The sequence below is a fragment of the Desmodus rotundus genome, chromosome 10 (assembly GCF_022682495.2).
Source record: "Desmodus rotundus isolate HL8 chromosome 10, HLdesRot8A.1, whole genome shotgun sequence".
Lineage (NCBI taxonomy): Eukaryota > Metazoa > Chordata > Mammalia > Chiroptera > Phyllostomidae > Desmodus > Desmodus rotundus.
The window spans coordinates 79,423,308-79,446,829 of NC_071396.1; the positions used below are offsets into that span (position 1 = coordinate 79,423,308).

The window sequence follows — 23,522 nt, forward strand, 5'->3', positions numbered from 1 at the left end:
TGGGAAACAGCAATGCCAACTGGGAGAGCAGCAGTGACACTGGCAAGGCCGGTGTTGACATCCAATCACAATTCCCCTGTATCAAGACACTGCCGGACAGGATTCTACCTCATGTATTTATAGAGACAGATATCATCCTGCAAGCATGCACAGTTCTCTGAAGATCCTTTAGACCAGGCGTAATGGTCCCTCCCTCCCTTTCCACACTACAATTATGTAATCCGCTCCTAGGGAGAAACAAACACGTCTCTGGTACCTTGTTCAGATATAATATCACGGCTTATTAATTCTGTCGACTCCCACACAAGGGAAAACCGTCCACAGCAGGAAAAAGGAAGTCTTCTACAGGGGATTTTCTTTTTCTAAAAAATTTATTTATTTACTTTTAGAGATGGGAAGGGAAGGAGAATGAGAGGGAGGGAAACATCCATGTGTGGTTGCCTCTCATGCGCCCCCCACTGGGGACCTGGCCCACAACTCAGACCTGTGCCCTGACTGGGAATCAAACTGACGACCCTTTAGTTTGCAGGCTGGCTCTCAATCCACTGAGCACACCAGCCAGATCTCTACAGGGGATTTTCTTAGGACTTCTCTTATCTGGGGGCCACCCGTGACTAGCCTATAGCCAATACTGTAATGAGATATAAGTGGATAGGTTTGAGAACCATTCACCTGTGAAAACCAAAGAAAAAACATACTTCTAGACCAGTCTCAGACCAATGGGATGACCCTCTGGCCTCACCTGCAACTCATGACTCATCTATTGAGATGCCCAGGTTCAGAACACGCTCTCTGAGAAGGAGGGGTGTATTTATACCAACTGGCAAGGAAGGTAGGTTTGCCTGTCTTGACCCCTGCCAGGACTCCAGTCTCATTTAAAGGACAGCTCCTGGACTAAGGCCGCAGGGAGAGGATGGTCAGTGAGAGTGGGATTTGGATGGATATCGATGGAGTGCTTCATGTACTGGGTGCTGCACAAACAAGTTAATCCTCACCCCGGCTGTGTCCAGTGGTTATGATCGTGTTTCCGTTAAACTTGCTGTGTGTCTGCCCTGGCTGGTATAGCTCAGTGGATTGAGAGTGGGTTGCGAACCAAAGTGTCGCCAGTTCAATTCCCAGTCAGGGCACATTCCTGGGTTGCAGGCCCGTGGGGACCACATGAGAGGCAACCACACATTGATGTTTCTCTCTCTCTCTCTTTCTCCCTTCCTTCCCCTCTCTAAAAATATATGAATAAAAACCTTAAAGAAAATAAACTTGCTGTGTGTCTTACAATGGGCAACTTCTCCACCTGATATTAAAATCCAGGCCCTTCTGGCTCCAAAATCTTGTGTTTCTTACATATAACACATGTCTACCTCACAGGGCTCTCAGTGCCACCATATCTGTAATTAGAATAGTGTTTCCTTTTCGTCAGATCCAAGCGAATGCTATCCTTCCTACTGAGCCACCTTGAGGTGGCCGAATGCGAATGCGCCTGTGTCCACTGTAGTTAGAGTGGATAGTGGGCATCATTCAACCTTTGGTGGCTTCTCTTCTCCAGTTTCAGTTATGTATGGGGGGGACCCATGAAAAACCGAAATTATCTTCTGGAGAGTGTGCTCCTTGTAGTACAGGCTTTACCCTGCTAGGTGGGTGTTCTAAGAACCCATCTGTACAGTGTACCAGTGAGAGCCTGCGCTCGGCTTCAGGGAATTTTCTTTGAAGACTCTTTCAACACGTTTGCCCATTTCATGATGGGTGATTTACGAGCGCACCTGCCCACACCATGCTGAGTGTTCAGCAGTTTTTGACCAAAAATGGTATGACCCCCATGTGTCACCCTCCCTATTCACCACATCTCTCCCCCAGCTACTTTTTGTTTCCCTGGATGAAAAAAGTTCCTTAAAGGGCAGTGTTTTTGCCAATGTGGAAGAGATGAAACAAAAAGTGTCAGAAGCACTAAACGGCATCAAAATGGATGAGTTCAAAAACTGTTTTGAGCAGTGGAAAAAATATCTCGATTAGTGTGTTGCAACAAATGGAGAGCACTTTGAAGGTGACTGAAGTTTAAACATGTAAGAATGAATACACAATGTTTTATAAATAAATTCCAGGTTTTTGGGGGGTCACCCTTCATATGGTGGGTACCAAGAACTGATGCTCTACCGAGCAATCCCAACACTTTAGCACTGCCAAGGAATCACTGGGCTCTTGCTCTTAGAAAGCCAGGATGTGAGCTGGCACTGCCTGGACTTTGGGTCTCTGCTATGCATGCAAACCACACAGAGATTGTGATCATCTGCTCAGCTTTTATGCCAGCCTAGGAACCAATCCCCTTATCTTCACAGCATCTTTATCTCTCTTCTGCCTCTGCACTCCCATTAGAAACACATATATCCAGCCGTGGTGGTTATGGGGTGGTGATGTCTTCGCTTCATCCACGTTGGCCTTTTCAAGAAAACTTATTTTATACCTTGGCATTTCAGTATCTGAAAATCAGGAAAGCCATAATAACATGTGGGCATTTGTGAGTTGTGTGCCTGGATCTGGGATGAGTGGAGGAAAATGAAGGTATGGTATCATTCAACCTTGATAAACTCCCAGTGACTGGAGAACCTGGTCCCCTGGCTTTTTGCCCCCGAGACTAGCTGTACAGTGCCACCTTCACTGGGATTTATACATTGAGGAAAAACATCCCTTTCCTGTCATAAGTCAGAGGACATCTGAATGTTAAGTTGCAGCATTTTCTAACTTCCCAGACTCCTCAGCAGGATTGTCTCTTGTCTGGGACCTTAGTATAGAACTTATTCTTAGAAAAATCCAGTTTCCATGTTCTAGGTAGTACGTTATCAGATGGGTGGCCAGAAAGATGGAAGCAACAATTTTTTATGTACTGCATTTTGATTAGTTTCTAGGGGGCTTTCTTATTCTTCAGGTAGTTGTCACCAAGGAAACTGGTATCGTTCTGCTCGGCTAATCTCATCTGCTACTTTCATCCAGGCACTGTTCTGCTCAGTGTCTTCTTCCAGTATTTCCGGCCCACGGCCAGACCTGCATGGTTTCAGAATAGGAAGGACGACATTGGCAATCTAAAGGGGCCCTGACCAATTTGCAAAAGAACCCCTGTGTGCCAGGGTAGGTTGTGAGATATATATTCTACACTTCAGCCCAACAACTTGTTAAATGGAAAGGAGGTAACTCTGAAGACCAGACTTAGTAGATTTTTACCACTATTCATGTTTTACTTGCAGCTGTCATCTGACCTTAAATCAGTATTTTTCTACAAAATCAACTACACTCACTGGAACAGAATACCTACCTAAAGAACTTGGAGATAGTTGACTCAACTTGCCATCTGTAAAATAGAGATAATGATGCCTACCTCATGCAGTCATAAAAAAATAAACACAATAAATGCTTAACGCCTGACACATAGTACGTCCTCATTAAAGGAGGCTTTTAATCACAACTTTCATATTCCTGCCAAGAGTATCACCGTTCTGCAGCCACCCTGGGGATCTTGGGTTAATCCTTGTATTAGATTGTTCATTCATTTTCCACATCCAGACACAGACCCATCTCTTCACAGCAAACTGTTCATTCCTACCATGAATATATCACTAGACACTTCATTTTCATGCCCAGACTATTGTCATAGCCTGCTAGCAGAATTAATTAAGCAACACATTCATTTGCGAAGTATTTACTGAGCATCTCGTGGTGCACTGTTTAATGGCACTGGGGCTAGATGGACAAAGCACTCTGACAGGGTCCCATTCTCACAGTACTTACGTTCTTGTGCATATAGGTAGGTGATGACCAAGTAAACAAATGGAATGAATAAGAAAAATTTCAGTGGTGATACGTGTGTGCAAACACTAAAACAGAGAGATGTGGTAGAGCACGCGTGGCAGGGGAGAGTAGAACGACCACAGTACATAGATGTCGGGAAGACCCATCTGTGGAGGAGCCGCTTGAGCTGAGATCTGAGCGACAAGAAGGAACCCAAGATCTGGGAGCAGAGAATTGCAGGCAGGGCAGTGGGTGCCACGGGCGCTCGCATGGGAATAAGCCTGGTCGTGTGGAAGGACAGAGAGAGGTCCAGTGTGGTGGTGGCACGAGTGAGAATGGCCCAGTGATACAAGATGAATTCAGAGAGAAGGGAAGGACCATATCTTGTAGGAGCATCAGATGATGAAGATCATGGGAAGGACCTTGGGTTTTGTCAGAGGTGCAACATAAGCCACTGGAGGTTTTCAATAGGGGGATAACACGTTGTGACTGACATTTTATAAAGCTCACGGTGATGGCCAGCCGGAGAATGGACTGGGGGCTGGTAAGAGTCCCAGTAGGAGTTGGAGTAGCCTAGAGAAATATTGGTGGCTGGTACCAGTGGGAATGGTCCAAAAAAGAAAATATAGGATATGGTTTCAAGAAAATTCCACACTAATTTTCCTGAGGTCATTTCTCAACTCCATAATTTTTGGTGCTACCACATTATACTTTGCAGAATCAAATCTAAATGACTGGTTTCCAAAGTTCTCCATGACCTACTATTCATTGACTGTTGGCTTCTACAAACTCCCATACTATCTATTCTGTGTAGTTAATAAGCAAGTAAGCAATAACTTCCACACTAACACTTAAACTAACACTCTTAGTCTGTGCACTGTTTAAGGTGTGTTAGTCGTCTCTTTCAAGACAGAAGATCCCTTTAGAACAGGCCCTGTGCTGGCATTTTCTTCCGCACCCTCCCTCACACTTAGCACAGCTCCAAACACAGGGCCTGTGTTGAAATTGCTTATTGATTGATTAAAAACATACATCACTAGCATTTGTCTCTCTGGTATTTCTCTCTTATGAAGAAAGGTGATTATTGTCAATATTCATTACACCATTGAACCAATATGCAATGCATCAGTCATCTCGGAAATAACCAGATGAGGCTTCCTTACAATCTTTCTATTTTGCTGAGATAATTTCACTTGCTTTGGAGTTTATGAGGCCATAAGTGGCTCCCATCTGTTGATGAACATATTTTTAAGAGTCATTTAGTCTTAAGAATGGAATACTTGAGGGGAAGTTAAATTGTAACTTTTATATTAAGTGTCATCTTAGTAACAGAACCAAAATTGGAAGCATGTGTTCAATTTTGGTCTTTCATTTTCAAAGCTTTAGGTCAGGCAAAGATTTAATTTCATTTGTTTACAAAGTGGATTATGCGGAATAAAATCTATTTTGTTTATGGTTACATTTTAGTCAATCCATTGCCTTAGAAAATGAGAGAAACCTGATTGGCTAATGATTCACCATAGTAAATTACAGTGTTTTTACATCCACAGAACATTGGCCTAATTGAATTATTCAATAATAGTATGATGAAAATATTTCCTTTTAATACATTTTGAGCAAGGCACATACCAGTGACGAAACACTGAAGAATCTTGTTTATTCCATCCTTGTTTGATGACCGACCACAGAATGTAGTGTAATATTTCTGGGGATAATAACTTTTTCCACATTAAGGATAACAAAGACAAGGTAGCTTTTACTGGGATCCTTACTGGTACTCTGAGTTTTCTCTATTTGTTTGTCTATGTTTTCCTTCCCGGAACTTTGTTCTCTGTGAACTGCTACTTTACAGAAGATTTCATATAAAGATGTTTTAATTTATGCATAATAAAAGTGGTAAGTGCGATCACTTTCTCTCTCTAGTGAGAGGTAGAAAAGCTGTCTAAGGCACTTTTTTTCACTCCTGAGATTTTGATGAGGACAAAGTAGCATTTTCTCTGCAAAATGCTGACACGCACAAACTCTTCACGCAGTAGCAGGAAAGTCAGGGATCTGCCCCGAGAGTTCCGAACCATATGTGTAGCGTGGATTCTACATAATTGCACCAGTATTCATAATTACCACTACTTGTTATTTTTTTTTCTTTTTGGACTTTTAGAAAAATATTGGAAATAGTAAAATTCAAACTCATGAGATTCTAAATAAAAAGTGTTTTGATTTGTAAAAACAAAGAAATAGCCATTTTAGCATCATTACACCAAAATGATCTTAACCTAAGCGATGACAGGTATATGCTGTAGAAATATTTCTAGTCCCTCGGCCACTACTTCTTACAACACATTTTTTTATGTCAATGACAACTTTTATTCAAAATGATCACTCAAGTGCCTCTTTCACACAATTCCAACAGATACCAAGTTTTCGCTTGAGTCTTTCATTCAGTTTGTTATCATGAGGTGAAAGAATAACATGGATAAGATAGTAACAAATACTGTATTTTAGAATGTATATTCAAACATGGAGACATATTGGCTTTTTGGTCCATTTTGAGCATAGCTTTAATCCATGATGTAAAAAAAACAAGAGACTTTCTACACAGATGGGGTATTTGAGTTAATGAATGCTGAAGGGTCTCTACTAATTGTGCTCCTTACAACCTAGCTACGGAGGTTTGTTGCTATGTGTTGAGAAAAAGTCCCAAATGATGGTGCTAGCCATTGCTAATAATATCTGCTGAGCTGAAAACTCTCAGTTACCCAGTTACTCATCTTTAGGTACAGATGCTACCAAGTAGGGAATAATATGATTAGAAAAACTCAGAGGAGGAAGAAAAATAGAAAAAGATTGACTAGAAGTCATTTGTGGAATAGAGTGCACTGGCCTATTGGGTGGTAGCCTCTTAGGTGGTGAGACTCATTTACACTAGATGGTAAGTGAACTGGTTTCTATTCTCTGTAATAGATGCCGCCTTTTCAGCCCAGAGTATCCGTATCCCAAATCTCCTCACGTGAGTGTGTGTACAATGACACTGTTATTGCTAATGGTGAATAACTCGTAAAAGAGTTCTTAGAAATACAATATTTTTTTCTGGAAAATAAAAGAAAAAGAGAACGTTTTATAGTTGGTGGGAATAAAGGTTTCCACTTCAATTCTCGTTTTATGTCCTTGTCAGCTCTACTAGGCCCTGTGAGGGAAAACTGCCGGCGGGCGACAGGTTACCCCACTGTATACCATTTCCCCCCCCAGTTTTTAATCTCTTCTCAGGTGACAAATTGTTTTTCTCTTAGCCCAGATTCACTTGATTTTTCACTTAATTAAAAAAATAATTTAATGCTCAGTAGGAACCCAGAGTGAGTCTATGCTCACCTTGATGGATCAAATGCTTTGGAAAACAAACCAACCCACCTACCACATTGTAAATATAAATGTCTGCATCCTCGAGTCGCATAACCAGTTGCTTCAGTGTTGGTGTAAACATTGGAGTGCTGATTCGGGTGCTCATGAGGGGGGTCATTTAATTAATGGAACCTCCAGAACAAGTGGCGGCAAGGCACAACAGTGAAGAGAGGACTCAGAATGAGCAGCACCTGGGTTCAGATGCCAGCACTGCCACTCACAGCTGTGCGCCCATAAACGACGGTGTTTGGAGCAGCATCGAATAGCGGCTGCGCTCGCACTGTGGGGTTCAGTGGCCTGCTGTCATGTGATCGCAGGCAAGGTACTCAAACTCGCTAACTCCGACTCCCTTGATTTGACTCCTACCTCACAGGATTGCTGCTGTGAGGTTTAAATGAGATGATTTCGTGTAAAATTTACTCTAGCGCCTACACACGGAATGCTCATTAAGCACTTCATATTAATGCCAAACATTATTATTAACAATTTAGTGTTAAGCACAGCAGGATCTAAAAATTACTAGACCTTTTAAGCCTGAGTTTCCACCTGTATCAAAAAGATTAGAATATGCATTCTCATACGGTTGTTGTGACCCATAAATGAGGCGGCATGTTGAGTGACTAGCATAATTATTGGTTGTAATTATTCAGAAGCATTCTGAGTGCTCGGGTGAGAATTATCTGCATATTCGATCACTAATATATCTTCTAGTGTTGCTCATAAACAATGTCCTTAACCCCAACCGTTATTTTCCTCTTGGTGTTCATCCACTGAAAACAACCGAGAGCCATTTCCTCCTCCTCCCCTTGTCGTGGCAATGTATTTCCACAGACTACGGTCAACTGTTGACTTCCACAGATCCCCTTACACAATATTATAACTTCGTTGGCTTCTGATTAAGGAGGTGAGCCTTTGACATTTGCACCTAAGTTCTTCTAGATGTGAAGCCATGTGACCTTTGATAAAGCCCGTCTTAGTTAACCACCATGAGTGCCCCCACTCTTTGATCCTTGGAGTCTTGCTTTCAAGCATCTAAAAAGAGACTAAAGTGGACAGCAAAAGCACAACTTCCAATTTTAGAAGGTAGTTTTTTAAGAGAATTAAGGGATAGGATCTTTACTAGCTCTAGCTCAAAACTTGCAAAGAGAAACTCTCTTTAAGTCAACATCATCTCCTTGAGTGCATGGCCATTTTGATAAGAATAGTGCAAGGTAATGCAATCCCACTTTAAATTTAGACATTGTAAAGTTCAAGCTACACTGAAAAGCCAGCAGTGAGTGGCAGTGCCACACGTACATTCAAGAAAAACGTCAGGTGCCCAAGTCTTGAACTCAGCAAATGGTTTAACTTTCTACAGGCGATAATGGAATGGAATGGAGACGTAAGCATGGAATAAAGGTGTGGGTCTCCCTGCCCTTCAGTTCTTTCATTCCCTGACTGTGTGACAATTATGCATAGAGAACACGTGCACTCTTAAATTGCCCCTTTTGTTTTTGGTTTAAATTCCTTACCTGGAGGGCAGAGGACAACACCTGGTTCCTGCCTTCTACAAACCAATGACACACCAGGTTTGCGCCATCCAAGGTGCAGGGGACAGACTGACAACCTGTCCTAGTCCCTCTGGCTACGAGGGCAATAATTTAGTGAGCTGAAGAATTTACATTTGACCAGCAATTGGTTGGGTGCTTATAATGTGCAAGGTCTAATAGCTGACACAGAAATGAACCAAACGTGATTTCTTCCCTTTAGGATGATACTACCTAGCTACAAAATCATAGAGGGATATGAACAAGTAGAACATAGAGTAGAAAATGCAAGCCTATAGCAAAGAGGCAGAAAAATAATATAGGAGCATAGAAGAAGGAAAGATTATTCTTAGTTATAGGAGGAAAAGACGGTATTTGCATTATGTCTTGGAATATGAGAAATTTTGTGCATGCAGAGAAAGGGGTGAGTATGTGGGTAGAACAGTGTTATGTAGGACCCAATAGTTTTATATAAAGGAGCAGAATCAGAAGTCAGTCTAGGGAGATGGGGAGCCTGCTCTCCAAAGGATTATGTGATCATAGGGCTTTGGATTTCATATTCAAAGTTTAGGATTTTATCCTATAGAGGACAGACAAGTGGATTCATTCTTGGTGTTTTATTAGGATCACAAATTGAGTTTTTAAAGTCCACGCAGGATCACTCCCTACTTGTGAAGCCTAGAATATTAGTGGAGGCCCACATACTGTATGTCTAAATATTTAAAGTTTTAAAGTAACAGAAGCACAAAACCTGGCCCTTGTTTCCCCCCAGGGTCTGCAGACTGTCTCAAGGGACTGCTCTTGGCCTGGGAACTAAAGAGGCCCCACCCTCTCTGAGGGCCCCCGGCTACTGGGGGCCTGAGGGGTCACATGACCTTCAGGAAGAGGGCAGAGCAGAAGCTGAACTCAGCAGGGGACTCCTTGGCAGTGGCCAGACCTGCCTGCATCCAATAAAGCTCTTTGGGTCCCTGGCAGGCCAGGCTCTCTTGCCTCATGCCTCACTTTCCTGACTCAGGATTGCCAGGCAGCTCTAAGTATCACTTGAAACTACCCCCACCCACTCCAACTACCTCCAGAGCTAAGGGGAGGGTAGAAGTACTCTTACCTGAGGAATGCCGTCTGCCTACCCATTGTTCCACTTTGGAGGAAACTGCCTTGAAACTGAAGCAGCTCCTCTTTTCTGGTTTTAAAGGGCAAAGGCTGATTTTTTTATCCTCCAGCCTGACCCCATCCCAGTTGACAAGATACCCGGTCTGTCTCTCTCCACCATTTTGTGTGTACTCAATTGCTTGTGGGACTTTAGGGCTAATAATCACTGCTAAAAATGGGGCAGGTGTTTCTGTTGAATTATTGTTTGTTGGCATAGGAGAGTAGATGATTGGCATTTTAGAAAGTGAGGTGGAACAGAAGAAGGATGAATGGAAAGGCTGTGAGACTACAGCAGGAGAGCCATGAGAAGCCACCAAATAAGCAAATTGAGGGTCTGGGGGAAGCAGGGGCCATGGGTTGGGTGTAGAGGAAGAGCTGAATTGGAGAGGGCTCTAGGTTATGGCATCAGAAATGCTTGGGGAGAGCAGGGAATCCTAACCACTAGACCAGCAGGTAATGGGGGGAGACTAGACTTTGGGTAGTGAGAACCCAATGCAATATATAGATGATGTATTGTAGAAGTGTACACTTGAAAATTATATAATGTTACTAACTAAGGTCACCCCAATAAACTTAATTAAAACATTGTCAGTGGTCAGAGGGAGAGATGGAGTGGACATGACTCAGGTTTCTAGCGTGTCTTAGGTTAAATCATCTCACCAAACGGATATGTTGAAGTCCACACTCCTGCTACCTGTAAATGTGGCCCTATCTGGAGACAGGAATCGTTGCAGGTGTAATCAAATGAAAATGACATCATTAGGGTGGGCCTAAGTCAATATGGTTGGTGTCCCTATAAGAAGAGGGAGCACAGGGAGGACACACGGGGCAGACGGCCATGTGACAATGGAGGCAGAGACAGAAGTGATACAGCTACAAACCAACGTTTGCCAGCTATCGTTAGCAGGTAGGAGAGAGACAAAAGAGGATCCACTCCTATAGGTTTCAGAGAGAGTGTAGTCCTGCTGACTCCTTGATTTTGAACTTCTGGCCTTCAGAACTGTGAGACAATACATCAGTGTTGTTTGAAAGCGACAGTTTTCAAACTTTGCAAACTTTGCGACGGTTCATTACCGCAGCCCCAGGAAACAAGTGCATCAGCCATAACAGCATCCAAGCTGTTACCTCGCTCTGATCTGGGCAGTTGGTGAAGGGAAGCATTTGCCACGGCCAGCGCCTGAACTGTCCATGCTCCCTGTGACACGCACATCTTCTCCGCAAGCAATGGAGCCCCAAGGGGTGTCCCTCTTTGTCACCTAGCTGTACTAGCTCACCATGGCTTTCAATGATCTACTATACAAAAAGGCATAAACAGAAGGTATTACTTTCCTACAGATTTCAACTGTCTACTGCATAATAAGGCAATTTGCAAAAGTGAAGTTGAAAGGTTTTTACAGTCAGTTTTCCCATTTTCTAATTTGGTTTGGAAGGTATTTTTGGTACTATTTTAAGCTATTATCTTTAATCTACCATAGTAAAAATTATTCAGAAAACCTACGGGAGATTTCACCTCCACAAAACGTTTTTCAGATAGGAAATTGTTGCAGGATTGAATTGCCAAAGAGACAGCTGAAAAAAATGGGTCATGCATTCATCCCATTCTGGGACATAGGCTGCCAAGAGGTTCTCTGCTCATTTTGGTCCTCTTCTCATAAACAAGCTGCTTTAACAAGTTACTTTTAAAAAGCATACTTATTTCCCCAGTGAGTTACACAGGAAAAGAATCCAACCTTCCCTCCAGAGAACTCAAAACAGTTGTTTGTTCTCAGAGCTCAGGTGTGGTAAAATAGCTGTGGGCTAAAAATGCACGCTGGATACCGGCCAGTAGGGTAGAGCTCCCTCTCCACTCCAGCCTGATTTCTCACACTGGTGTGCAACTCATGGCTGGGCTAATGAGGATGGGGGAGGGGGGACTCAATTTTCAATTTCAATTTAATTACACAGTCTGTAGTGCCTAGTGGGGTGGATTTGGGGGCAAGATTAATGCTCAGCAGTGCTCTATTTTACATTCTTTTTTGATAAAGAGCACTATATTGATTATCCGGAGTGAGTTTTCAAAAACGTTTTTTAAGAGCCAAATTGTTTTGGTGGCAGAGTGATTTAAAGACAGGGAGGGGGTAGCTTCATTCTTGGCTCTTTGTCAAAATTTAGATAAATTGAAGGTATAAGATGCCTCTTGGAATTGTATTGCCAGAAAATTCTTGAGAGTGAAGAGTATGTCCCTCCTTGGGGGAACAAAGAATAGAAATTCCATTGTAGAATTAGAAATTCCAGCTGGTAGACACTGATTGAATAACCCAACTACTTGTTCTGAAAATGACTTTACAACTAGTACACTTAAAACCCTCCCCTCTTATGTTAAAGTCTAACAAATTTCACTCTCTTATTGGGATGGGACACCATTATGATTTTATCTGGCCTCAAATTAATGTTTAAGATTATGAGTAAATATTTGGTGTTCTATTTTGGTGCCCACATATTCTACTAGTTCAGCCAAATGTAAAAAAGAAAGGCAAATAAGAAGTAGCCTTAATAGATTTCTTGACCAACTGTTTTAACTTGTTAAAACAGGAAACAGGTTTACCGCAGATACCCTCTTTCTTGGGCAGAGCACTCCCTTCCATCCCGCATCAGCCTGGGGGAATGCAGCAGCCCCTCCCTGGGGAGCTTGCACCCTGCTGAGGAGTCAGCTGCCCGGGCTTCCGTGTAGAGGTCTGGGTGGACTCAGGGGGTGTCAGGGACTGAGTTCTGTGGCTTTGGAGTGGGGGCTACTTGCCCGTGAACCTGACTGGCGCCTCCCCCTCACAGGAGATCTGCTAGCTTCACTCTCTGGGCTCATGGAGGCCCTACCCTTCTGACTTCTGGTGGCTCCGCCCTGCTGAGGACAGCGCAGAATCCCAGACAGACTAAACTGTGTGTGACTCTGGGGTGGAAGCCACTCCTCCCACTTTCCCCCAAGCCTCCCCTTCAGGGGAGATCTACTAGCCCCATCCTTCCAACTCCTGGTGGCCCTGCCCTGCTGAGATAAAACTCTGGGCAGAATCTGGGACAGACTGAGTTGTGTGGCTCTAGGATGCGGGATATTTTCTCCTCACGTGACCTCCCTTCACACAGCCAAATCTTAGTCCGTTTGGGCCTGATAAACTCAGCTGGCCTCATCCTGACAACTGAGAATCCGCCCGACCACAAAGGTGTGTGAGCACCCAGTGGGTCACAACTAGACTTGTTATACCCTGGGAGATTTGCTGAGTGGTCTCAGGCCCAGCATTGACATTGAGTTTTAACCTGTATCAGTTGGGTGAACACCACTTACCCCAATCTGGTAACTCACCGAAAAACCTACCTTATGCAATTCAAATATTGCCAGAGGGTCTTTCAGTGACTGAGCTTAACAGGCAGCCAGCAGGTGAAGGAAGGCAGAGGCAGAATTCGGGGTGCCTTGGGACGTTTGCTAACATGCTCCCAACACAGTACTGTTAAAAGCTGGCCTTATTGTGCAGCTTGGTCCTTCCCTCACACACTCAGGCCCAGCACAGGCAGCCACAAACTGTGGATTGCTTTGTAGCTACAGATTGTACAGGGCCAGTAGTAGGCAGTGTCTGACTTCGGTCTGTACCAGAGTGCCTCCCAAGAGACCCCAGAATGAACACACCCAGATGCTAGCTTCAGACAACATCAGAACAGGATCCAATTAGCGTCACAAGAGGCATATCCAAAGGGAGATCTCGGCAGGCACCAGACCCTGCTGAAGTGAATTCTGCTTTGTGTGGTCAGTACCTGCACAGTGCTCATATACTGTGGTCAGGGTTGATTCTCAGTCAGCCAGCCTGAGGGTTGACCCCACGCTTCAAGGGGCCAATAGCAATCAAGACTCGATTACAACAGGAGGGGCCACATAACTCACCCAGTTCAAGTGATAAGGGAGACTACACCACTGGGTCCCACAGGACACCTACTACATAAGGCCACCCTACCAAGACAGGGAGTCATAGCAGATCTACCTAATACACAGAAATAAATACAAAGAGGTGGCTAAAATGGGGAGACAAAGAAACATGCCCCAAATGAAAGAACAGCAGAAATTTTCAGAAAAAGAGCTAAATGAAATGGAGACAAGCAATTTGTCAGATATAGATTTCAAGAAAATGTTTATAAGGAGGTTCAAGGAGAACCTCCTTTAGTTCAGTGAGAACTAAACAGCATGAAAAGGGACATAGAAGCCATAAAAAAGTGTCAGAAATAAAGAATTCACTGGAAGGAATAAACAGTAGGTTGGATGAAGTAGAAGATTGAATTAGTAATTAGGAAGACAAGGTAGAAAAAAAAAAAAATCATAGCACCAAAAGGAAAAAGAATTAAAAAATGAGTTTAAGCCCTGGCTGGTAAGGCTCAGTGGAATGACTGCTAGCCTGCAAACCAAAGGGTTGCTGGTTTGATTCCTAGTCAGGGCATATGACTGGTTGCAGGCCAGGTGCCTAGGGGATGTGTGAGAGGCAACTATACACTGATGTTTCTCTCCCTCTCTTTCTCCTTCCCTTCCCCTCTCCTTGAAAGTAAATATATAAAATCTTTAAAAAATGAGTTCAAGAGACCTTTAGGACAACATAAAGTGTAACAACATTTGTGTCATAGGGGTACGGGAAGGAGATAAGAGATGGCATGGGATCAAGAATCTATCTGAAAAAATAATGACTGAAACCTTCCCAACTTGGTGAAAGAAAGAGACACATGAGTCTAGGAACTGCAGGGAGTTCCAAACAAGATGAACCCAAAGAGGCCTACACAAAGAAGCATTGTAATTAAAATGGTTAAAGACAATGAAAGAATCTTAAAAGCAGCAAGAGAAAGACAATTAGGTACCTACAAGGGAGCTCCCATAAATTTGACAGTTGATTTCTCCACAGAAACATTTCAAGCCAGAAGGGATTGGCATGAAATATTCAAAGTGATGTAAAGCAAGAATGTACAACCAGACCTACAACCAAAAGTACTTTACCCAGTAAGGCTATAATTTAAAATTGAAGGAGAAATAAAGAGCTCCCCAGACAAGATGAAGCTAAAGGAGTTTGTTACTACTAAACCAGTATTATAAGAAATGTTAAAGGACCTCTATAAGAAGAAAAAGAAGAAACAATAAAAAAAGAGAAACATAGTTGAAAGAATAAAATGGCAATAAATACAGACCTATCAATAGTCACTTTAAATGGAAATGGCTTAAATGCTTCAGTCAAAAGACAAAGGGTAGCTGAATAGATAAGAAAATAAGACCCATATATATGCTGTCTATAAGAGACTCACCTCGGAGCAAAACATACACACAGACTAAAAGTAAAGGGATGGAAAAAGATATTTCATGCAAATGGAAAGGAAAAAAAGCTGGGGTAGCAGTATTGCTATCTGACAAAATGGACTTTAAAACAGTCTATAGTGAGAGACATAGAAGGACACTACATAATGACAAGGGAGCAGTCCACCAAGAGAATATCACCCTTGTAAACACGTGTGCACCCAACACAGGAGCACCTAAATGCAGAGTAAATCTTGATGGACATTAAGGGAGAGATCAACAGTAATACAGCCATCACAGGGGATTTTAACACCCCACTGACATCTATGGCTAGATCTTCTGGCAGAAAATCAACAAGGAAATGGCAGCCTAAATAACACACTAGATCAGACAGATTTAATTGATATTTTCAGAGTATTTCACCCCAAAGCAGGGTAATATACATTCTTTTCAGTGCATTGGGAACATTTTCTAGGATAGACCACATATTAGGACACAAAACAAATCTCAATAAATTTAAGAGGATTGAAATCATATCATGCACCTTCTCTGTCCATAATGGATAAAACTAAAAATCAATCACAAGAGCAAAAAAACTGAAAAACACACGAAGACATGGAGGCTAAATAATATGTTACTAAACGATGAATGGGTTAACAATGAGATCAAGGAAGAAATCAAAAGATACCTTGAAACACATGAAAATGAGAATGCAACAACCCAAATCTATGGGACACAGAGAACACACACCTAAGAAAGAAATTCATAGCATTACAGGCCTATTTCGAGAAACAAGACAAACCTCACATAAACTAACTTAGACTTAAAGGAACTTGAAAAAGAACAACAAACAAGCCCAATGTGTAAAAAGAAGGAAATAAAGATCAGAGAGCACAAATAAATAAAGTCTAAAAAATTTATTTAGACTCTAAATAGAGTCTAAAAAAACAATACCAAAGATCAATGACACTAAGAACTGATTCTCTGAAAAGGTAAACAAGAGTGACAAACCTCCAACCAGACTTAAGAAGAAGAAAAGAGAGAGGATCCAAATAAATAATATCAGAAATGAAAGAGGAGAAGTAACAACTGACACCAAAGAAATACAAAGGATTGTAAGGAGATATTAAGAAAATTATATATATGCCAACAAATCGGACACTCTGGAAGAAAATGGATCAATTCCTAGAAACATACAATCTTCCAAAATTGAATCAGGAAGAATCAGAAAATATGAATAGACAGATTGCAACTAATGAAATGGAAGCAGTAATTTAAAAAAACTGCCAATAAACAAAGAAGTCCTGGACTGGATGGCTTCACAGGCGAATTTTATTAAACATTCAAAGAAGAACTAACACCTATCCTTCTCAAATTATTCCAAAAAATGCAAGAGGAAGCAAGACTCCTAAGCTCACATTTTGAGGCCAGCGTTATCCTAATTCCAAAACCAGGTAAAGACACTACAAAGAAAGAAAATCATAGGCCAATATCCCTGATGAACATAGATGTTACAGTCCCCAAGAAAAGATTAGCAAACCAGATCCAGTAATAGATAATAAGATTATACACCAAGATCAAGTGAGGTTTATTTCAGGTGTGCAGCATTGGTACAATATCTGCAAATCAATAAATGTGATACATTACATAAACAAAATGGAGAAAAAAATCACATGATCATATCAATAGATGCAGAAAAAGCATTTGATAAAATCCAGCACCCATTTATGATAAAAACTCTCAGCAAACCGGGAATAGAGGGAACATAACTCAATGTAATAAAGGCCATATATCATGAACCTACAGCCAACATCATACTCAATGGGCAAAAACCTCAAAGTGTTTCCCTTAAGATCGGGAACAAGACAGGAATGTCTGCTTTCAGAACTCTAATTCAACATAGTACCGGAGGTCCTAGCCACAGCTATCAGAGAAGAAGAAGAAATAATAGGTATCAAAATTGGAAAGGAAGAAGTAATACTGTCATTATTTGCAGATGGCATTATACTGTATGTAGAATCCTAAAGATTCCAACAAAAACTACTAGAACTAATGAATGACTTCAGTAAAGTTGCCGGGTACAAAATAAATATCCAGAAATCAGTTGCATTTTTATGGATCAATAATAAAATATCTGAAAAGGAAACTAAGAAAACAATCCCATTTAAAGTTGCATCAAAAAAAAATTCCTAGGAATAAGTTTAACCAAGGATATAAAAGACATATACTCAGAAAATTATAAGACACTGAAGAAAGAAAGTGATGAAGACACAAATAAATGGAATCATATACCATGTTCATAGATAGGAAGAAATACCATTATTAAAATGTCCATACTACCCAAAGAAATCTATAGATTCAATGCAATTCTTGTCAAGATACCAAAGGTGTATTTCACAGAACTAGAACAAATATTCCAAAAATTATATAAAACCACAAGAGACCCCAAATATTGACAGCAATCTTAAGAAAGAAGAACAAAGTTGGATGAATCGCACTACCTGATATCAAACTATACTACAAGGCCATAGCAATCAAAACAGCATGGTATAAGCATAAAACAGACATATACAAGGTCTGTCCAGAAAGTATCCACCCATATAATATGAAAAATAGAGACATTTACTGAAGATCCAAGATACAGGAAACATTGTATATAAGACAATGATGCCTCAGTCTCCTTTAGAGTAGGTACCTTGGACCTCATATAGTTTTCCCAGTCGCCACCAGCTGCCCCATTGTATTTTCCTGAATTGCATCAACAGTCTGAAATCTTCTCCCTTTCAAAGGTGACTTTAGTTTTGGGAAAAGCCAGAAGTTGCAGGGCACAAAATCTGGGCTGTAGGGGAGTTTGAGTCACCTGGATAATTTTATGTTTCGCCAAAAAACTCTGCATGAGACATGATGCATGAGTGGGCATGTTGTCGTGATGGAGCTGCCAAATACCAGTTGCCCATGGCTGCAGCCTTCTGAATTATCCAAATAATTTCCACAAAGGAATGTTCAAGCTAAATGCAAAATTTGATGCAGATTTGTTGCCCTACTTGCTTACTCATTTTGAATGTGATGGCCACACAATACACATGCTCACTTAATGACATCTACTGCCCCCACTGACTAGTACAGTGAAGTCATCACTGTTCACGCATGTGCATTTGAGTTCACTCTCTTTTGCTTCCAGGATACATCAGTGTCACACAAACTGTTATCATTTTATTAACAATGGATGGAATTTTTCTATACAGACCTTATAGATCAATGGAAAAGAATAGAGAGCCCAGAAATAATCCCATGCCATTATGGTCAATTAATATTTGACAAAGGAAGCAAGAACATACAATGTGGTAAAGACAGTCTTTTCAGTAAATGGTGCTGGGAAAGTTGGATAGACATGTGCAAAAACCCCCATGAAACTAGACCTTCTTACACCACACACAAGAATAAATCCAAAATGGATTAAACACTAAATGTAAAACTTGAAACCATAAAAATCCTAGGAGAAAACATAAGCAGTAAAATCTCGGACATTGCTCACAGCAATATTTTATATGATATTTCTCCCCAGGCAAGGGAAACAAAAGAAAAAAAAAACAAATGGGACTATCTCAAACCAAAGAGTTTTTGCACAGCAAAGGAAAATTTCAACAATATGAAAAGACAACCTACTGAATGGGAAAACATGTTCACCAATGATACATTTAATAAGGGGTTGACATCCAAAATTTGTAAAAAAAAACTTATAAAAGTCAACACAAAAAAACCAGACAATCCAATTAAAAAATAGGCAAATAACTTGAATAGACACTTCTTCAAAGAGAAGATACAGATAGTCAATAGATATATGAGAAGATGCTCAATGTTACTAATCATCAGGGAAATGCAAATTAAAACCTCAATGAGATCAGATATGACCTCCCATCTTGTTAGGAACCGCCCTGCCTGGTTTCAGAAGCTGTAACCCTCATGGCTAAGGCTGAGTAAGAGACCCTGGGACCATAAGCCACTAAGGAGACAAAGCTTATCTCCCAGGCAGGGGCACCGCCTCTGCCCTCTTTTACTTCACCCTGCCTGGCTCTGGGCAGATGACTGGTTAGCCAATGATGGGTAAGACTCCTCAAAGGAGGGACGACGAAAGACAGGTACGGTCTCGAAGGGGCCCTCAAGGGATGACTTGGGGGGCTATAGAAAAAGGGGGTGATGGATCCTCCGCCCTTGGCTTTGACATAGCCTGAGTCCTCATTCTGTCTGAGAGAAGTCTCCTAATCTCTTGGCTGCCTTACTTCCCCTGCCTTATTTAAGCCTGAGACAATGTTGGAGGGCGGTGTAGCCCTAGGCAGGAACAGGCGGTTCCCCGGGGCCTCAGGCCTAAGAAAGAATACATAAAATCCTGTGAAACCTGCTTTGCTAAGAATGCCCTCAGTTCTCTGATAAGGGTCCAAACATGAAATGAGTTTGTTCCCCAAAGTTTTATGGCCCTTTAGCTATCTGACCCTGACCCTGAAGAAGCCTTCATAGTTCTTTGTATGTTACCTATTGTTTGATCATTAATGTCTGACAATGACTGATGAGCTTTACCTGTATTCCTGTGCAAACTGAACCCAATAAAAGCCCATTGAGGAAGCCCTTCTCCTTTGAGAGATCGGCTACCTTTCCTTCCCAAGCAGATCATGTCTTGGTAGATTTATTCTCATCTGTGGCAGCTGGGGGTGCCCTGCGGGTGGAGCCCCCCCCACCACCTGTGAGAATGGCTATCACCAATAACTCAACAAACAAGTTCCAGTTGAGGATGTAGAGAAAAGGGAAGCCTTGTGTACCACTGATGGGAATGCAGATTAATATAGTCACTGTGGAAAGCTGTATGGAGTTACCTCAAAAAATTAAAAGTGGAACTGCCTAATGATCCAGCAATACCACTTCTGGGAATATATATGAAGAAACTCAAAACACTAATTCAAAAAAGTATATGCACCCCTATGTTCATTGCAGCATTATTTACTATTGACAATGGCCAAGATATAGATGCAGTCCAGTGCCCATCAGTAGACGAGTGGCTAAGAAAGCTGTGGTACATTTGCACAATGGGAAACTACTTGGCTGTACAAAAGAGGGAAATCTTACCTTTTGTGACAGCATGGATGGACCTGGACAGCATTACACTAAGTGACATAATCCAGCCAGGGAAAGACAAATATCATATAATCTTGTTACAGAACAGACACTGGGGGGCAAGATAGTATTACCGAATGGACCCCCCTTCTCCTGGGGTCCCCCTGTGCTAGGTTTGCCTTGCTTGCCACCAGGGAATTATAGCTCTTAATGCCAGAAATTGGTGAAAAGGAAAGGGAGTATTTATTCAAAAAGTTACACAGACTTAGAGTAATGACTTAATATCTTCATTAAAATCCCAAAGTCCCTTAAAGCACCCAGAAACGCACACAGTCCTTCCTTCCCCACCTTTGCCCAGTCTTGGGTACTGTATCTCAGGAAAAGAAATAGTAGTCTGTGGCTCAGGAAGCCCCAACTTCTTCCCAGTAATTCGTGCTCTGCTGGTAGGCCTCCCACGGGTCCCAGCACCATCAGCTGTGTTGCTGGGATCTCCAGTTCTTAATCCAAACCCGTGAGGCACCTTCACCTGGCCCACGGGCAAGAGTCCTTTCACCCCTTTCCTTCCCACAGCTCTCTCCTGCATTCTTCCAAGCTGCAAGGGAGTTGTCCCCATCGCTGCTACATCTTGCTTTCCAGCTTCCCAAGCTGCATGACAAAGGGAGTCCCAAAGACATGTGGCTCCCCACTCCCGCCAAAGCTGCGTGGGTCTGACCTGCGTGGGTGCCGTGCCTGGATTTAAATCCCAGCGCCAATCTTCCTCTGCAGCCCCATTTTCGACTCCTCCCACAATCGGCTACACCTGCCAGAATTCCCATATTTTTCCAGCTTTATTAGGCCGCCATAGTAAGTCCAGGCAGGTGTGGCCCAGTGGCGTGGAGCCAACCATCTCCCAGCTCTCACAAAGGCACTGTAACCAGGGGGAGTTGCCTTCCGCTTACATCCTGAGTCGCAGTCACTCCCATCTCCCTGGCTCAAAGAGTGGCCACAGCCATTTAACATATCCATGAAACCAGTTACAAGTCATAGATATGTAAAACGACCGTTCTAGAGGTTATTTACAAAACTGTTGGTATGCAAAATAACTCAGTGGCCCTGCTCCAAGTGTCCTATCCCCCAGTTCAGATTTGTGGGGGTGAGGACATCCTATATTTTTAATATTTCCTGGACACCCTGAGTTCTGGACCCCAATACAAATCCCTCTTTGTGGGGGGGGGGCTGGCTGCATCCTGTTACAATCTCACTTATATGTTGAATCCAATGAACAAAATAAGCTAATAAACACAATAGAAACAGACACATAGGTACAAAGAACAGAGTGACAGCTGTCAGAGGCAGGAAGGTTGGGGGCTGGGTAAAAAAGGTGAAGGGGTTAAGCAAAAAAAACCCAAACAAACCCCAAACCCCCAAAACCCCTCACAGACCCAGACAACAACAGTATGGTGATTACTGGAAGGAAAGGGGGAGGTAGAAGAGGGTAAAGGGGAGGTAATGGTGGTGGAAGGAGACTGGAATTGGAGTGGTAAACACACGATACAAAATAGATGATGTGTTACAGAATTGTACACCTACCTGAAACCTATATAACTTCGTTAGCCAATTTCACCCCAAGAAATTCAATTAACAACAAAAGAAAATAGGTCTCTTTATAAGGAAAAGTATTTCATATGTGACTTAAATAAATACAAATGATATTAATAGACTCCACTGTTTCACTGTTGTTTGGCCTTACCAAACCCCTTGAGTACGTACAAATAATTGTAAATACAATGATAAAGAAACTAAGCTGAAAGGCAAATAAACGGTTTGAAATGGCCAACTGATTTTTTTCATCGCACAATGACAGCATTTTCATGTGTTGAGACGGCTGATACTTCAAGTCAATATTTACATTTATATTCAAAAGCAAAATGGTACCTGATAAGCATTAGCTTGTACCTACAGTACAGTATTTGCAGTACAGCGTACTGCCAGACGACTTAACAATTTTTACAACTTGATGAGTTACAGGGCATCTGGCAGAGATTAGGTACAACTGGGACTTAATTTGGGTGGAATGACAGTGGGGACTAGAATGGGAACTCAGACCACTGGGAGAAGGCCTTGAAAAATGACCCACTGAATTGTATAAATGTAGATTTACCACTCTTGACCAGGGTGAGTTATAATTTATGCCCCAGGAGAACAGCAACAGCAAAAGGCATGGAGGTTTGTGTTGGTGAGTGAAACCTGAGCACAGTTTGCCCCGGGTCAGTGTCTGCATTCCCCAGTCTAGCGACACAGGCAGCACTGGGAGAAACTGTAGCTGGCCTGGCCTGTGGGAGGGAGAGTGGGGGAGGGCACGAGGCAGCGGCTGGTGAATGCCGTCCTTGGTGTGTGTGTGGGGCTGCATGTTACAAATAAATTAGTAAAAAGGCTGGAGGAGAAGATAATGATGCAGACAGGAAGACACTGACTAACTGCCGGTGGACATCAAAGGCCACAGTGGAAAGTCAGCTTGTACGTTTCCACTGCTAGGGGTTCAGCTCTTAACTGTTTGGGAGGGGGTGGCTGGGTGAATTAAAACTTGGGAAAATCGCAGAGACGAGTCACCTTAGTTAAGGGGGAAGTAGATAAAAGTATCTATTTGCAGCCATGATGCCACTGATGCAGAGGTCAGGAAAAGTGCAGAGGGTTGCGTTCACAGTAGCAGTAGCAGAGTCCCCGTGTCCACCGTGTCCCATCCTTGGGGAGGATGGACTGCAGGGAGGCACTGAGGTGGGGAGACAGGGGAACTGCGTGATGACCTCCATATGACCGATTTTTGTGTTCTCAGAAGCAGTAACACACACATTGCTCATACCTAATAATCAGCAATGCCTTTTGTATATTTAAAAATGTTTACAAAGGCTTACTTATTAACATTTAAAGCAGAACTATATATCACAGTTTATGAGAGGTGAGGAAATACCTGGTCGTTGATATGTCCCTGGATTTTTTCTCTAGTCACTGAAAGAGAAAGCAAAAAGATATTTGACATTAAAGTATGCAAATGAATAAAATGCAGTACTAGTTTTGCTCTGTTCTCACTCAGAACTCCCATAGTGGCCATGGGCTCTCTGAGCAAGGATCTGTATCATAACATGAACATTCGCAATCACTCCAATAACTGGAATGAAAAAAATAGTCAAAACCTAAAGAGACCACATTAGACAAAGACACCAAAAAGTGACGTGGACCAGAAAGGGTGATACCAGAGAATGTATTAAACTCTGGCAAAGAAATGGTGGGAGATGAAAAGGACCAAA

At 42.2% G+C, this 23,522-nt stretch overlaps 1 protein-coding gene across 7 annotated transcripts in view; it reads right to left on the reverse strand.

Annotated features, from left to right (window-relative positions):
- CHST9 (carbohydrate sulfotransferase 9) overlaps positions 1–23,522 on the reverse strand; it is a 268,780-nt gene that overhangs the window by 51,345 nt on the left and 193,913 nt on the right. For all 7 annotated transcript variants that reach the window (XM_053912210.2, XM_053912209.2, XM_024580660.3 and 4 more), the window contains one exon: positions 23,186–23,223. In XM_053912210.2, coding sequence (XP_053768185.1) covers positions 23,186–23,223 — 38 coding nt within the window. The remainder of the gene's footprint in view (positions 1–23,185; positions 23,224–23,522) is intronic.